The sequence below is a fragment of the Saccostrea echinata genome, unplaced genomic scaffold (assembly GCF_033153115.1).
Source record: "Saccostrea echinata isolate AGI-Se365-2 ecotype Australia unplaced genomic scaffold, CSIRO_AGI_Sech_v1 ptg000022l, whole genome shotgun sequence".
In the NCBI taxonomy this organism is placed as follows: Eukaryota; Metazoa; Mollusca; class Bivalvia; order Ostreida; family Ostreidae; genus Saccostrea; species Saccostrea echinata.
The window spans coordinates 17774419-17792957 of NW_026889771.1; the positions used below are offsets into that span (position 1 = coordinate 17774419).

Consider the following 18539-nt stretch of genomic DNA (forward strand, 5'->3'; position numbering starts at 1 on the left):
CGAACGTTGGAAAGGGATTCCTTGTTCTCTGCTGAACTCACTGGTAGAGTGAAGCTTGTTTCTTCATCACTTACTTCTTCTTCCGGCTTTCTTGTTGTCTCTTCCGCTAAGAATTGAGCACAGATCTCGTCGTCTGTTATTTCTCTGTGACAATCGGTGTCGTCGTGATTAACAAAGTCGAAGAACTCTTCTCTCTCCATACACTCGGGAATAGTTGGTTCTTCTTCTGGCATTTCTTTTGTGCATTCGGTCTGGAAACCTGCCTTCCGGTAACAATTCACCACTGTAGTTTCTTTGACTCCCCGCCATGCTTTACTCAAAAGATGCACTGCGTCAAGTAGTGTAAGTCTTTTAGCAAGGTCCATCGCTGTTGAGATGCTGCCGCTGTCGATCTCGCTCACCATTTTTTTAATCACTTGAGATCTGTACAGGGCTTTCAAATTCCTAATGATGCCTTGATCGCATGGTTAAATTATGGATGTTGTGTTTGCTGGCAGGAACTCTAGTCTGATGTTGGTAAGTCGGTCGGCAGCGTCTTTAGGGTGAGCTGAGCAGTTATCCACAAGTAGGAGAATTTTTCGGTTCTGACGAACCATGTCTCTGTTGAAGTCTGCGAGCCACTGTTTGAACAAATCACCAGTCATCCAGGCATTTCCGGAACTCTTGTAGATCACGGGTATACTTTTCTTCCTACTGAAACATCTTGGGTCTTTACTTTTCCCGATTACCAGCAGCCGACGCTTGTCTGTTCCGGTCATGTTCACTGTCACTAGCACTGTCACTCTGTCCTTTGCCTTTTTTGAACCAGCCAATTTATCTTTCTTGAACGTCAATGTTCCATCAGGGAGAGCTCTGTAGTAAAGTCCCGTTTCGTCGGCGTTATAGATGTTCTGCGGCTCGTAGTCTTTCATAAGCTGTGGTAGAACATCTGTGATCCAGTGAGTGGCTGCATCTGTGTTAGCATCTTTCATCTCTCCATGCATCTTCTTATAACTTATGTTGTTTCTTTGCTTCCAGCGGGACAACCAGCCATTTGTTGCAGTGAACTGATGTTCATTCGTGCTGCCAAGTCTTCTGCCTTTTCTGTTAGCACTGCGCTGGAGACAGGGAGATCTTTGCTGCGAGCCTTTGTAAACCATTCTGTAAGGGCCCCCTCGACTGTTGGTGCCTTCCCAGATCTGTGCCTTTTTCTTTCTGGATTAGCGCTAGTTTCGTAATCTTTTCGTATTGTGTCTCTATTTTTTGAGATAGCGCTAATCTGAGGTAGTGAACATCCTAACTTCTTGGCAATTTCTGTTTGGGGGACTTTTTGGTCAAGGAGTTTAACCGCTTCATACTTGTCTTCCAAGGAGAGATCTGTCCTTTTCCTCTTCAGAGCCATATTGAGAATGATGAATAAAATTTTTGAGATGTATATTTATATGGGGTGCTTGTGATTTTAACCCTGAAATTTGCACTTAAAAGTGAACACATATTCAGATAAATGACCAAGCGAAATGATTTAATAGATAGTCTAATTATGGTGCATTTTAATGTCCAAGCGAAGTGTCATACACATGCTGAACAGTTCAATAATTAAAATTTCACGCCCAACTAAATTGCACACAAGCCAATTATCAAAATTAGCAAGTGCAGCACTGAATCCCAAGCTAATCATCACAATTGTAATCAAAACTTAACGATCTACCATGCCCATTGTTAACACAGGTAAGATTCCTGTGTGTGTTCAGCCGTAACTAATCCCCTATTGTCGTTCTCCTGGTTGAAGGGGTCAGACTGAATAAACAGACTGAATAAACAAAGGGTTTACACACCGAAGTTAGAGGTGTGAACAAGTCAATGATTATGAAAATTATTATGACTGGCGAAATTTTTGTATCAGATAAAACGAAAATCCAATATTTTCTCATCAAAATATCAGGTGAAATTATTAATAAATATATAAGAAATGGTATTGTGCTCTGATATTATATTGAAATAGCCAAAATATTCATTAAACCGCTATCCGATAAAATGGAAGCCACTGTATATATATTTATATTGATATAATAACGGAATGAATGTTTTGAAGTCGGGAAAATAAAAAATAAAAACAAATGTGCATGTTGTTATTTTTTTCAGTACATGATTTTTTTCCTTTTGTTATTCTGATTTACATATAAAATGAGCTATAAATGCAAGATTTTCAGAAAAAAAGTATTTTTTAATCTATACATATTGTTTTTTCTTTAGTCTTTTTACAGACTATACATGTTTAAGGTTCAGCAGCAAACCATTGAAATGCATGTAGCTTCAAAATGAATGTGATGACCTTACTTCATATTTTAACCATAAGTCACTTATAATAATTTGTACAAAATATATTAGTTTTTCGAAAATTCATTGAGTAATTTTTTGTCAAGACATTGAGAACTCCTCTTGAGGTGAAAATATTACTGCAAATTTACAATAAATACGCCCCAATGCAGCGGTGGCATTACTACAACTGTCAATAGTTTCCGATACAATTTTTAATTTTCATTGAATATAAAGCATATTATTTAATATCTAGTGGAATTTTTTTCATTTTGTTTCAATTTTGATACCTGTATAGGATATATAAAATTTCACCTCATAAATATCAAAATATTGAAAAACTGAGCGGATTTTTTTCACTGACCCTTGCAATCACTTCCTTAAGAAGAAAAAAATAAAACATTTTTCCTACCTACCTACCCATCGTTAAAAATCTTGGATGGAAAAGGGCAAATAAACTTTTTTTTTGGCCTTACCGTGGTGTTAAATCTTTTAGTGCAGTGTCCAGTGCCTCTGTTGTTCTGTCCGATCCTTGTGGAATGGACTTTGTATTTTCCAGCTGTGGTTCTCCAGGCAGAACTGCAGCTTCCTCTTCACCTGATTGAGCTGCTTCCTACAAAAACACTCAAAAATTGAAAGGGGTCAAATACAATTTAGATTATTTGCAAGGAATAATTTTTTGCTGATCAATTTTAAGTTGGTAACACAGAATTATACATCCCTATTAAATTTAGATATACCCTGGTAATATACTGCCACACTTAGCATTAAGCCACAAAGGCAATACTCAACATTCTCAACTAGTCACCTTGCATTTTCACGTTAAGTTTAACCTGAATGTATAGGCATTAAACTAACTTTACATGGTTGGGTAGAGGTTGCCTTTGAAACAAGAGGTCTATGGGTCAGACAGCTCACCCAAGTTACCTTTGCCCTCCTGTTCTACATCAGAAAATTTTAAAGATATTTTTCTTCTTCATTCCCACAAAAAACTTTGAACTTGTGACCCCACTCCCAACTCTGCCTGCAAGGGGTCATGAATTAATAAAACTTGAATCCCTATGGCAATCAATTCCACAATACCAATATGACTTACATGGCCTTGTTGTTCTGGAAAAGATAATTTTTTCCTGTATACATGCATTTATTGTGTAAAATGTTATCTCCAGTTTTAGCTACCATAACCCCATGGTTGGTAATATAACCCAATAACTAAATTGTGTTTGTTTATTGTTGTTTAACGTCCCTCTTGAGAATTTTTCACTCATATGGAGACATCACCACTTGCCGGTGGAGAGCTGCAAATTTTGACCTACACTCTGCACTCAGGGCTATTGAGCAGTGAGGGATCTTTTTCGTGCCAGCACCTACTGTGACACGGGACCTCGGTTTATACGGTCTTATCCGAAGGACCGGTCTCTATGTCCCAGTGGGATTCGAACCCAAGACGTAAGGATCATCTCCTTACTCCAATGTGTTTGGATTAGGGTTTAACCCTTCATAACTCTCAACTATAATACCAATAATGTAAATCATAGTAATAATATGTGAATATATACAATTGATATTTTCTATTAATAGAAATGTAGAAATTTAGGAAAATGAAAAATAACAATTTCAGGTAAATTAGTTTCAAATAGAAAAGTAAACACTGATACTTTGAGAGTAAACTAGTTAAATATAGTATTTTTTGTCAGAGTAAATATGTTATAGAATATCATTTACTCATCCTGAATCATAAAAAAGCTGGAGATTTGTTGGTGGGTGTTAAGAATATTACTCTATATTCAGTAAATCATGTTCGTTTTATATGTTTTATATGTGTTTGTATTATGAACCCAAAAAAAATCCATTTTTTTCGAATCGGCAATTCATAAATTGTTAAGAAAAACAAATCATCATTATTTCTATAATAATCATTATAATTAATTGATATTCCTTAGCATTAATAAAGTGCCCTGCCACAGCATGATACGCCCGTCAAATATTGTTCAATTGTCATAAACAGTTTAGAGTGCAAGAAAATCATGTCAACCTTGATACAAGGATTTTTCCATTCCTTATAATATTTGTTTATACACCTCCTGTGGTGTTGGCATTAATTATAATAAATATTACATCATAGATCCTCAACTGGTTGTGTTAGAGCTTGACAAATGCCCATCTGCAGCCCCCCCCCCCCCCCCCCAACTTTCAGATTTGCAAGACATAATGCTCTGAATTAGTTGATATTTTCAAAAAATTAAATAAAAATATCATATTAAACAATATCAATTTAGTCTTAACAACTTAATCTATATCAAATGGCTGGCCATCAAATGACATAGGCCTATATGCTATAAACTGACAAGCAGTTCTTCTGTCTAATTCCCAAAGGATACAGATAAGAGTTGCTTGATCAGAGATCCTCTAAAAGAAATGATTGAGCCAGCTAGCCTTCCTACACTGAACTCATTAATTAATCTTTAACTGGATGCATGTCCAGTCATTACTCCCAACGGACATACTATCTGCTTTGTAGTGCAATAAAAATGCATATTTATGTCACTCTGAAATTAAATTTGAAAACAAAGATTTTTTTTTAATTTGTTACAAAGATTTATAAAAAGAAAAAAACACTTGTGTAATCTTGATGCAACATTTTAAATAAGGTTCCTGCATTACTCTTAGATTTGAAGGGACTATCTACCATAATTAAAACATTTTTTTTAAATACTTGATTTTTTTTTTAGATTTAATGTCAGACTGGTTTTAAGCTGCAACTCATTCCAATATCACCCCTCCCCCCAGTATAATTAGTTTTAATTATATTATACAATATCAAATTAATATTTATTATACAATATCAAATAACTTTTAATTACTTTTCACCAAATTCATTTAAAAAGTTAGGCTAGCCAACTATTTAATACACTGAACAGGCTGATTCTTTTTGCCCAGTTCCCAAGAGATATCGATAACACCTGCTTGATCAGAGATGCTCTACCTGTTAGCTCCTCACACTAAACTCATCAATTTCTCTCTAATTTGATGTGCAATTTTCTGTCATCAAATTCTCCTTGACCAGTGCTTGATAATTAAACCCCTGGGAGAAGTGGAATTTCTCTTGTAACATTACATTTGTTATAGATTGCTGTAAAGTATATAATGAAAAAAAGAAGTATTTTCTTGATTTAACATTATTTTAATAAGGATACTGCAACACTCTTGCATTTTTTGGGATTGTGTAATCTATAGTAAAAAGACTTTTTTTTTTAAATTTCACTTAAATTAAAGGTCACAGTGACCTTGAAATAGGTCGCGACACACCTTCTACCTAAGATGCATAAATTGGCCAAGTTTGATGATTCCAAGTCCAATAGTTTTCTAGTTATGAGCCAGACAGGATTTTTCCATATTTGGCCATAGCATCTTAATTAAAGGTCAGAGCGACCTACTTTTAGTGCGCGACACACCTTCTACACAAGAAGTATCAGCTGACAAAGTTTGATTATCCTAGGCCTAATAATATTAAAGTTATATGAGCCAGACACGAGAAAAGCTAACAGACAGACAGACAGACATGAACGCCATAACATAATACATCCCGTCTAAAGAGGGGCGTATAAAAATGATTCTTTTTGTTCTTCTGTGTACATGTATATTATTGTAAACTTTTGTAGATGTTGTATGGCTATTCAGATTTTATGTATGAGGAGAGAACTACCTAAGTTTTTGGAACTTGTGTCCAATCCCTATACAAGAGGCCCAAGGGCCTTGAATCGCTCTTCTGATAAACTGTACAACCTATCACTTCTATTTGAAGCCTCAAAAAATCCTGTATATTTAGATAAACCCTTGAAATTCCAATTCACACTCTGAGAACCCAAGATGATTCTAAGCCAATTAGTACCTGAGAGTTGGTCATGGTGACCTACTTTTCACTTGTCATTCTCTGAGGACCCATCAACTAAGTTTGATGATTCTAAGCCAATTAATACCTAAAAATTTTTTAAAATTATAACCATAAAAATTTATAAGTAGGTCAAAGTGACCTACTTTTCAGTTGTTGTACTCCAAAAACTCTAGATGCATCAACTGACAAAGTTTGGTGTTAATTAGTACCTGAAATATTTAATTAAAGCCATAAATTTTCAAAAGTAGGTCACGGTGACCTACTTTTCAGTTTTTGTACTCCGAGGACCCAAGATGCATCAACTGACAAAGTTTGATGATTCTAAGCCAATTAGTACCCAAAATATTTAATTAAAGCCATAAATTTTCAAAAGTAGGTCACCGTGACCTACATTTCAGTCAACCTACTCCGAGGTCACAACATGCATCACCTGACAAATTTTTATGATTCTTAAGCCAAATAGTACTCGAAAATATTAAATACACCCATAAAATTTCAAAAGTAGGTCACCGTGACCTACTTTTCAGTTGTGGTACTCCAAGGACCCAATATGCATCAACTGTAAAAGTTTGATGATTCTAAGCCAATAAAGTACCTGAAATATTTAATTAAAGCCATAAATTTTCAAAAGTAGGTCACGGTGACCTACTTTTCAGTTGTTGTGCTCTGAGGACCCAAGATGCATCAACTGACAAAGTTTGATGATTCTAAGCCAATTAGTACCTGAAATATTTAATTAAAGCCATAAATTTTCAAAAGTAGGTCACAGTGACCTACTTTTCAGTGGACCTACTCCAAAGACCCAAGATGCATCAACTGACAAAGTTTGATGATTCTAAGCCAATTAGTACCTGAAATATTTAATTATAGTCATATAAATTGAAAAGTAGGTCACAGTGACCTACTTTTCAGTTGATGTTTTTTGAGGACCCAAAATGCATCAACTGACAAAGTTTTATGATCATAGGCCTTGAAATGTCCAAATTATGCCTCTAAAATGCTTTGAAATCGAATGCCTGCAAAGTTCAGAAAGTAGGTCACTGTGACCTACTTTTTAATAAATCTGTTTTATGGCCCCAAGATGCATCAGCTTACAAGATTTAATGATTCTTAACCCCTTGGTATTCGAATTAATGACCTTAATTGTTTTGAAAAAGATTAGCAATAAAATTTAAAAAGTAGGTCAAGGTGACCTACTTTTAAGTTGACGTACTTCAAGGACCCAAGATACATTAATTGACAAAGTTTGATGATCATAGGCCTTAAATTGTTCAAAATATACCTCTAAATCATTTTGAAAAATGGCCGCAAAATTTGAAAAGTAGGTCACCGTGACCTACTTTTGAGTCAACATGATTTGAAGTCCTTAGATGCATCAACTGACAAGATTTGATGATCCTAGTCCTTATAGTAAGCAAAATATCAACATTTTAATAAAATGTAATTTTTGGTCAACTTTGAAGTGACCTTGAGACCACGCCCTTTGCCCCAGGGTAAATCCCCGTGCAAATTTTAATCTACAACATATCTTCATCCTTTTGTGTAAGTTTGGTGATAATCTGCCCAGTAGTTCTTGAGAAGAAGATTTTTTAGCAACCAGTACTTTTGTTTTTATTTTCCTAATTATCTCCCCTTGTTTAAGGGTCACAACCCTAGTTTTAGTATAAAAGAAAGCCCTTTGGGCGAAGGATACCCTATGACAAATTTGACAATAATTGGCCAAGGGGTTCTTGAGTTATGGCCCATATTCTAAAAAGTTTACGCACACCGCACACCGCACAAATGGCCATAGCATTAGCTCTTTGAGCCTTTGGCTCAGAAGAGCTAAAAATATGTTCAAAACAAACAAAACATATATCCTACATAAAGTACAGAAAAACAAATCTCGTTACTTTCCAAATGTTCAAATGTTTTTATAATACTTCTAAAAGAGAGCTTGATAGGCATTATATGAAAAAGTGAATAATGCTATAACAATGACCGCAGAAGAACTGTGGAGTAGGTGAAAAAGAAATGGTTATCTTACAAGAGCAAGTATAACTAGCAAGGGATGGAGCCTCATGAAATTCACAATTTTTGTTTCCCTTCACCCAGAGATGCTATATACAAAAATTGGTTGAAACTGGTTAGGCAGTTTCAGAGAAGAAGCTGAAAATGTTCAAATGTTAATGCACAACGCACTACAAACGACAAACGCCGATGGACAAAAACGGATAGCAATAGGTCACCTGAGTGACTCAGGTGACCTAAAAATCTGGCCAGTACACAGCAGGGATCAATGCTTCCATATCAGGTAGTACTAAACAACATGAAGTTTTGAATAAAAAGAGAAACAAGAATGAATTTTGTTGTCTTGGAAAGGAGTATTCTACTTAAGTATAGTAGTGTGGTCCCTTTTTACACCCTTGGTTTACCAATTAAATATTAGCATACAGTATTTTGTTTTGTTTTCATTGTGTATAACAAAGTATTTCTAATTAAAGCATTGTGATTTATAATGAATACTTAAACATGTCAAAAAATAAAAGCCATTTATTTTAACCTATCGCACTAAAAAATGCCGGAACATTTTCCCCCGTTTGGACTTCAGTTTCTCTATTACATGGAAATGGGCGGAGACATTAAGATTAGATACTATAAAAAGAATATCTTGATATGATATTTTTTGCGAAAGCAAATTATATGTTCAAGATTCACAATCAACTATAAATACAATTTTCTATTTACAAATCTTTGACAATAGTCCATGCTGACAGATATATAAAACTGAGTACATTTCAACTGAGAGCTAGCATGTTTACTGGGAGCAATTACCTGTAACGATATAAATCCATGTGGCTTGTTATGATTCTAAACTGGTCATAAAGAGGTTAATCGCATGTAAATGAAGTCAGCGAAGAGATTCAAAATCACAATACTTTTAATTAGAACACATACAGCACAAGGTTGTTCAACAAAGATATTTTCACTCAACCTTTACACATATAACATACACATTATATTTCAAACTCGACTCTGAACAAACCTGAGCTCAGTGTTTACGAAAGCTTTGAAGTGTGTACGTGTCACTCATTTCTTTTGATATTCATGAAAATCTAAGGACCCTATCTTCAACACGCAGCTTTGCATGCTGCCTATATCTATTGTTTGACATTTTTAGACGATGATTCAAATAATAAAGACATTAGTTAATAATAAAATTTAATTTTTAAATCTTTTAATAAATGTTTGAAATATGACGAGTAACCAGACCACAGATAAGCCTTTTTGAGACTTGTTTTTTGTTAGTATTGAAGCAACAAAACCCATGTGCATTGATACTTTTAAATTGCTTACAGGAATTTTTATTTTGAGCAATTTAAAACATTTAATTTGATTTATTCATGCTCAACGTGTATCCTAGGAGATGCAATTTGTTGATTTACTTCACCTGCACTAAGTGACTTTGCACTTAATTGATGCTAATGGAGGATAGTAAATCTTGGGTCTAGAAGAGCCAACTCCTTTTCAATAAGGAAACCTTTGTCTACCATAAATGCATCATTAGACAAATACGGTTTTGTTTTGCGTCCTCTAATTGGTCCATGATGCTATCAATATCTCGGGTTTTTCACAGACGTACAGAGGACGCAAAACAAATTCAAATTTTGTAACCTCCTTTGACCTCCTCTTTAGCTGCCAGTGGAAAGAAAATTAACTTAGTCCTGTAAATACTTGTTAATTTAGGACAAGTAAAACACTTTGAAGGGTTATGAATAGAAGCGACTTGAAAGACATCATCTCCCTGATCTTCCTCTTGCATGAATTCCATTGGTAATGTTGTAAACATGTTGAAAATCTCCCTCGAGGCAGAACACCCGTTTGTTTACAAGACTTTGTTTCTTACCTTTAGTATTTTTATATACCCATAGAGAGGCACTCTCTGAAACTTAACAAAAATGGAAAAAATGATACAAAAAATCAAAATATAGGTATGATAGACTAGGAATTCATGTATTTTGGATAAATTACTGTACGTGTACTTAAATTGGCATATTCAAAATTTAGCGTAACCACTGGGTATGGAGTTGTTGGTGTAATCATGAATTAGCCCTACACGTCCGTGCCGTGTTGTATTTATAAATATGTTCTTAGCGGTATTCATGAATTAGCACATTGCTGTCCGCGCCAAAGCCGCTTAAATATGAAGCCCGCTTTTTTAAGTACACATGCAGTATCATGTCTAATAAAAATTCTCTGAAGCCTGTGATCTTGAATACATATATTTAGCCACTTCTTTTACAACTATTAACACTGTCTGAACCTTTACAATGAATCTTAATGCCAGATCTTTAACATCTAAACCAATTATAAGTCAACACAAATACATGAACAGTCGTTGTGACAAAGGAAATCTGCTCATTTGAGCTTGATCTTTCCTTTTCTCCTTATAGACAACTGGTTTTGTGTCCTTACATGGAAAGAGAAATGCAAATAGCATTACAAATCTTGAAAATGTTAACCCAGTATAAAATTCAATTCAGTTCTTGATTTTTGACTTTAAAAAATCATCAGGAGTAAAAGTGGTATCTCTTTCTGCTTGACAGGAAACATCAGACACCCTTGTTTTTCAAATAAATTTCCTTCCTTAATCTTTCATTTTCTTCTTCCAGTTGTTAACTCTTGATGCCATAAAAAACATTTCCAAAGATGAGAACACTGAAATATGAAATTAATTATATCATGATTCAAGATAGCAAAGATAAGGCCAAAAAAAATTAATCAATAGTTTCTCAGGCACCGCCGCATCAGGTCAAACACTGCTGCATTGATCAATTTTATTTATATATTGAAAAGGGAAATAACTCAATTTTCTATTTTCCAAGTTGAAAAAGAAAATCGAGTTATTCCCCTTTTCATAAATGCTAATAGATAGACGTTTATGTTAGATAAACAATATATTTCTTGCTAATATGGTATTTTATGAATTACCTGTTTGGAATATCATTATTTAAGAAATAAATAACAAGTTTAAAAACTTCTCTGGGAAATGAAGTGGGTCGGTCAAGTGATCAAATCCTGTGAAGGCCAAAGGCCTTCTCAGAAGATTTGATCACGTACCGACCCACTTCATTTCCCAGTGAAGATTTTAAACTTGTTATTCATTACTTATATATACTTTTGAGACGGACAATCGAATATAGTCAAATATAAATATTGCACTAACTGTTCGTCATAGATTTTGACAAATTACGCAAGGTGTAAATCAGCTTGAAAAGCAGTTATGCTTCAAATTCATCTGGCAAGGATTCTGTTTTGAAGGGAATATTCTGTGAAAGGCGAGTTGTGATCAATTATAGTGAGCATATTGGTGTCTGGGAATTTTTGTATTCATGAGAACCCATATTTGATGTATAAAAACACAAGAAACATGTCCGATGTTTGATAATAAAAAGTTGGAGGAATTTCGTTCGGAAAGGGATGGATAGAGACACTTGTCCGGACCAGATAACTTGTAATCAAGTATAAAATTTGATCAGAAACATAAATTCTATGATTTCCAGTAAGGCATATTTATTATGATGTTGACACGGAGACACTGGCAACAGCTTACATTGTTAAGACAATGATCTCAATGATGGTGTGCCTACCGAACTTCATAAGTGCAGTGTTTGTCAGCTGTTTGTGGCGTGATTGCATTACATCAATATTTTCCAACAAATTTCAAATTTATTGTGAGTAAAGTTTAATGAAAAAAAAATTATAGCATTCAGAGGTCTACAAGAAAAATAAGGGTAAACGTTAAGACTATGCAGCTTAGACATTAAACTTCTATTCTCTTATGTAAAATCAATCAAGAACTGTATTAAATACTCGTTTACATTGTAAATAAAATGATTACTATTTTACTTGCATATTTTGTACATTTTTAAGCATGAAAAACATGCTATATTGCTAAGTAGAGTAAGTCTTTTTATGTAGATATTACTGCGCTGTGTGATTAGGTCAAGTACGAGGGGTTATCAACAAGAGGCCCTGAGGGGCCACATCGCTCACCTGAGCACTGTGGCGAGGAAAAAAGGAAAAATCAGTTTAGTATTGAAAAGCTTAAATGCATAAGTGGTCCCAACCTACCCCTAAAAGGGAGTGGGGGTATGATTTGAACAAAATTAATTCTACACTAACTAAGGATGCTTACATAATTTTTTGACTATCTGTGACTTTTTTGTCTACAAGTTTACACTTTCATTGTGGCCCCACCCTACCCCTGGAGGTCATGATTTGAACAAACTTGAATCTACACTATCTGAGGATGCTTCCATATAAATATGACAAATAGTGGCTTTGCTGTTCTTGAGAAGATTTTTAAAGATTTTTCCTATATATTCCTAATATGTAAAATTTTGATCGTCCATTGTGGCCCCACCCTACCCCCGGGGGTCATGATTTGAACAAACTTGAATCTACATCACCTGAGGATGCTTCCACATAAATATGACCAATCATAGCTTTGCTGTTCTTGAGAAGAAGATTTTTGAAGATTTTTCCTATATACACCTATGTTAAATTTTGATCGTCCATTTTGGCCCCACCCTACCCCTGGGGGTCATGATTTGAACAAATTTGAATCTACATCACCTGAGGATGCTTCCAAATAAATATGACCAATCATAGCTTTGCTGTTCTTGAGAAGAAGATTTTTCCTATATATTCCTATGTAAAACTTTGATCGTCCATTGTGGTCCCATCCTGCCCCCGGGGGTCATGATTTGAACAAACTTGAATCTACACTACCTGGCAATAATTCCACATGAGTTTCATCTATCCTGGCCCATTGGTTCTTGAGAAGAAGATTTTTCAATAATGCCATTAATTTTTTGCTATTTCGTAATTATCTCCCCTTGGAGGAGGGTGAGGCCCTTCATTTGAACAAAATTGAATCCCCTTCACCCAAGGATACTTTGTGCCAAGTTTGATTGAAATTGGCCCAGTAGTTCTGGAGAAGAAGATGAAAATGTGAAAAGTTTACGACAACAACCACGACACCGACGAGGACAGACAGCGGACAAATTTCGATCAGAAAAGCTCACTTGAGCCTTCAGCTCAGGTGAGCTAAAAAGTTTGTGGACTAGCATCATAAAATTAAAACCGCTTTAGGTACATCAATGAATTTTTACACATTTAGTTAGCATCATGTTTTCTATCTATAGAATAAACCATAAATCAGAAGTTTTATTTTTTAATAAATTGTTAATGTTTTTGTAAGCAATCGTATGTCCAGGCAGCGCAACCTCAAATATGACGTTTTTCCTACCTGAGTGTAACTGAGAAAAACTCTTTAGATATGAGTATGTGTCACCAAAAGTCCCGTTAATTCAGGCATGTGGTACAACACAATTGTTCAGTAAAATTTGCAATTTTTACCCCATTCTGTAAGTTCTACGAAATTTTATCGTAAATTTTATATGGAGTGTCCAAACAATTATGGGCTTGAAAATGACGTCAAAAAGGGGGAGGGGTTTCTTTTTCCAACACTTTATAGGGAATCACTCCTGGAAAAACTGGAATAGATCTAGGGAATGTTTAAATGGGCTACAGAAAAATAAAATGCATCCAGAGTACTTGTTTTTTAATGCCCAAAAAGATTCAGAGAGATGAAATATGGACAGTTAGTGTCGATTTGTAGTCAGGGTGTCAAAAGTCAGTCACGTCGAAAAGTGACGTTGAACATGTGTTGTAGAAATTGAACTCCAACAAGCTAAGTATTCTGGTATAATCAAGTGAGGTTTTTTCCTCATAAATAGGTCCATTTACAATATAATACGCATTGAAAACAGCTGCTCATGACATTGTAAAGTAATAAAAACAAGACGGGCTTAAGTCCTTACTAAACTCCAGGTAATCTCATCAAGATAAGTGTATGAGGTAGAGAGAGCGGACATTGAGAAACAATGAAGTTAAGCGGATGTCATGACACTAAACGGAGACAGCGCTGGGTGATCACATGTCTTTTTAATTTTAGAATACTTTGGCAAATTATCAACGTATCAAGCTAAAATTTTCAACATTTCTTAAACTTTTGTTGTTTTCTGTTCCTTATAAGATTTGTAAGCATAAACTACATACTATTAATTTTATCGCGTCAGTCCACGAACTTTTTGATAACCCCTAGTAATGACCTATGACCTTCGAAAAACTTTATACAGGTATGAAGTTATTTGCTCTCTGCATGTTTATATAGTAGAGAGATACCACAATTGTATACATTTAAAGTTGAATACATATTATAAATAATGTAAGAGAACAAAAAATGTAAGAATCAGTTGATACCATCATTTTGTTGAATAACTGACATGAAGAAAGGTATATAACACCTTCTTCAAAAAAAAACAAACAAACAAAAAAAAAGAACCTGCCTGCCACATTGAAATTTGAAATTTTTGGCCGAAGAAACTATTAATTAATTTTTTATGGCCTAACCCATAAAAACATTATCATTTATACATGTATTGCAATGATTTAGGGCTGTGTATTGAGCAAAAAATTTCGATACCATACAATACAATATTTTATAATGCGATATATATTGGATTCTTTAACAAGTCTATCAAAAAAGTCTTAAAAATCATTTAATGCATGAATTTTCTAAAAACTAATTGCTTTACTGTAACAACTCATTTCAAAGTTCTCGTCTTGTCTCACTGTCATTACAAATTACACTTCAAATTCAAACTTTTAACGACTGTAAAATCAACATGTTAAATGAAAGAAAAAGTGAGCAAGCTCACATATCCCATGCTCCTCCAAAACTTGACAATGCAACACATAATGAATGGCAAGGTGCACTTTAAATACACAGTATAATTCAAAAAGGAGCATTACTTGCAAAAAATCATCACATCAAAACTTCTTGCATGTAAGGACATTTAAATCTTTGTATGTTACAAATTTAATTAGGCTGAAGTTTCTAGATAAATAATGGAATCAAAATTTCTTGGTAATATACCCATCAGACATTATGTCTGAAATACCTACAAAGTTTCAGGAAATTCAGTGCAGGAGTTATGCTGACAAACTGTTATTTAAATTCCTCAGTGATTTCAATTTGTTAATGAGTGTAAGTCCATGTCCAACATATGACAATTTACACCTTTAAATAACTGATGGAAACAGAATTATGATGTAGTCATATAAATTTAATTATAAACTGTACTTATGAAATTATTTAAGGCAAAGCACTAATTTGAGAGGGGGGGGGGGGGGGTGAGAACTTTTTGTGTACTTCTATCCAAGATTTGTGTGTGTGTATGTTAAGTCATTGATATTTTGATCTGAAAATCAGTAGGGGTTTTTAAAGGTCATAAAATATTTCACAAAAAATGTCATTACTGATTCCAGTGGATTTCCTTATTACTTACTGAAGAGTTTCTTCAACAATAGCCAAAACTCTAAAAGAAAAATAATGGAATTGGAATTTCCTGGAAATATGCACATCTATACACTGTGTCCTAAATATCTGCAAAGTTTGATGAAATTCTGTGCAGAAGCTTATGAGGAGTTGCGCTGACAAACTGTTCCTCTCTTTATTCAAGATATGGCCAAAAATCTAAGTTGAAAAGTGCCAAAACTCTAAGAAAAATAAAGGAATCAGAATTTCCTGGAAATATGCATAACTACACACTGTGTTCTAAATATCTGCAAAGTTTGATGAAATTCTGTGCAGCGGTTTAAGAGGAGTTGCGCTGACAAACTGTTCCTCTCTATATTCAAGATATGGCCAAAAATCTAAGTTGAAAAGTGCCAAAATTCCGAGAAAAATAACGGAATCGGCATTTCCTGGCAATATGCATATCTATACACTGTGTCCTAAATATCTGCAAAGTTTCACGAAATTCTGTGCAGCGGTTTAAGAGGAGTTGCACTGACAAATTGTTCCTCTCTTTATTCAAGATATGGCCAAAAACCTAAGTTGAAAAGTGCCAAAATTCCAAGAAAAATAAAGGAATCGGAATTTCCTGGAAATATGCATAACTATACACTGTGTCATAAATATCTGCAAAGTTTAACAAAATTCTGTGCAGCGGTTTAAGAGGAGTTGCGCTGACAAAAAACAGGACTGACGGACCAACTGACTGACTGACACACTGACTGACTGACGGACGGGTCAAAAATATTATACCCCATGCAACAAGTTGCATGGGGTATAATAAAGGTGCAGAGCTCCAGATAAGGTGCGTATTTGCAGAAATATGCATTGATTTTTTCAAAATAGGCATTAAAAATTTAAACAGGGCGTACAATTACGCATTAGCAATCATAAATAAGCATTACACTACGTATGTACTGTGTACATGTACGACGGATTGAATGATACAAGTACTAATTATGTGAATTGAGGTCAGCTCAGTGTTTGAATTTTTATCAAAAGGAAATTTTGATTATAACCGTATTCGGAATAACCTACACCGATTTCCAGTTTGGGAGAAAGATTTGAATATTAAATACTCGTATTTTGTCTGAAAATATCACAGATTTCCACTGTTCATATAACATAGAAATTTTCGTTCTTGACGCATACACGATATTGTCAAAATTTTGCAATAACATGCATGGTGTCTAATTTATCCTTTATCACTGATTATTAAACAGTTCTTATTAATATATATTTACCATTTTCTGTAGCAATAATATCATCCAAAGTCTGCCTACAACCTTTATTAATTTATGAAAATAAATGCTTTTTTGCTTTCCACATGGCTCCTTGGCAATAAATAGCGCCATGCAACTTTTAATGCAAACGGGGAGTAACTCTAAAATTTTACCTCAATCGATGCCAACAATTTATATAGCAAAAACTAATATATTTCATTAATCTAATTGATAAATGCAGAAACTGTCTTTTTTTCTTTACATTCCTCTTTCAAAAACGCTTATTTTGATAACAAATTAAAAATCACATTGGATGTCAAAAGAGCAATAGATTAACAAAATACTCGGAGATCATTTTGCTGAAAAGCAAAATCTGCATTGATTTGAAAATCAGGGAGTAAATACACTTTGAGGTAAAAAGTTATCTGGAGCTCTGAGATGTCTATGTATTTTGTAATAATTATCTAAGATGTGCTACCTCCTTAATGATTATATCATTATTGATACATTTTAATTCAAAACAGTTAAATACAAACTTTGGTGATTGAAATTTCCAACTTTTTCACAGAATTATAGGAAAACTACTTCCCTGATACCTATTGGAAGTCTCAGTCTTGAATATCAGTACGTATCGATATATTGATAAAGCCCTACAATGAATCAGTTGAAAAACTACAATTCCATTCTGTCCGTTGAACATGGAGCTTGGGGAAATACTGTTTTCCCATTGGACAATGACATACATGTACCATTTGAAATCAACAAAAGCCTTTCAAGAACTTAATCAACTTTACAACATAACACAGGAGGAAGCTGTAAGGATCAATAAGTCAACTATCGATCAGTGAAAGAATGAAGTTTGGTTTGCAAAAAGAAAGACTGCATCTCAATTCCATAAAATATGCAAGAGAAAAAAAGATATAATAGACAGTTTTGTTTGTAATATATTTGGTCAGAATACTTTCTGTTCAGAAGCTACTTCTTATGAGAAACGTCATGAAAATGTTGCCAAACAGAAACTAATGGAAAAGCATCAAAATATTCACATTCATGATTGTGGATTGGTGATAAATCCTAGGTTTTCATTTCTAGCTGCTTTCCCTGATGGCAAAATTTGTTCGGATGGACAAACTGTAGTTTTAGAGGTAAAATGTCCATTTCCTGTGAGAAACTGCCTTATTTCAGAAGCTGTACAATTGATCAATTTTTATCTAGAGGCATCTGTTAACTCTTTATGACTGAAAAAAAAAATGATTGTTTTTACCAAATCCAGAGTCAATTAATTGTGATAGGTACCTCTTCCTGTATGTTTAACAAACTTGCTAACTTCTTCCTTGAGCATGCTTTGAGAAAATAATATTGTGTATCTACTTAATAATTCATCTTATTAAAATACATTTTGATATGAAGTTCATTACTGACTTGAATCATTAAAAGTATCTTGAACTAGAAATATGTCCATAGGACATGAATGACCGGGTCACCCGCCGAGGGTATATTAGTAATGCAACATGAAAATTTGTATTACCGGTAGTGTATGAAATTTGATGAGAATGTCTTGAATAGTTTCTTTAAAATTAAAATCTTAAAAGTTGGATATAGATGATAAATTCTGACCAAATTATGTATAAGTGCATTAGCTTACAAAAATATATCTTAAATGGTTTCTTTAAAACTAAGCAAAATGCAAATTTAAAAAAAGTGAGGTCAAGGTCACAGG

General features: G+C 34.1%; 1 protein-coding gene across 2 annotated transcripts in view; it reads right to left on the reverse strand.

Annotated features, from left to right (window-relative positions):
- LOC133190571 (phosphatidate cytidylyltransferase, photoreceptor-specific-like) overlaps nt 1–18539 on the reverse strand; it is a 217557-nt gene that overhangs the window by 185575 nt on the left and 13443 nt on the right. For both annotated transcript variants that reach the window (XM_061326273.1, XM_061326272.1), the window contains exon 2: nt 2772–2908. In XM_061326273.1, the coding sequence (XP_061182257.1) occupies nt 2772–2908 (137 nt within the window). The remainder of the gene's footprint in view (nt 1–2771; nt 2909–18539) is intronic.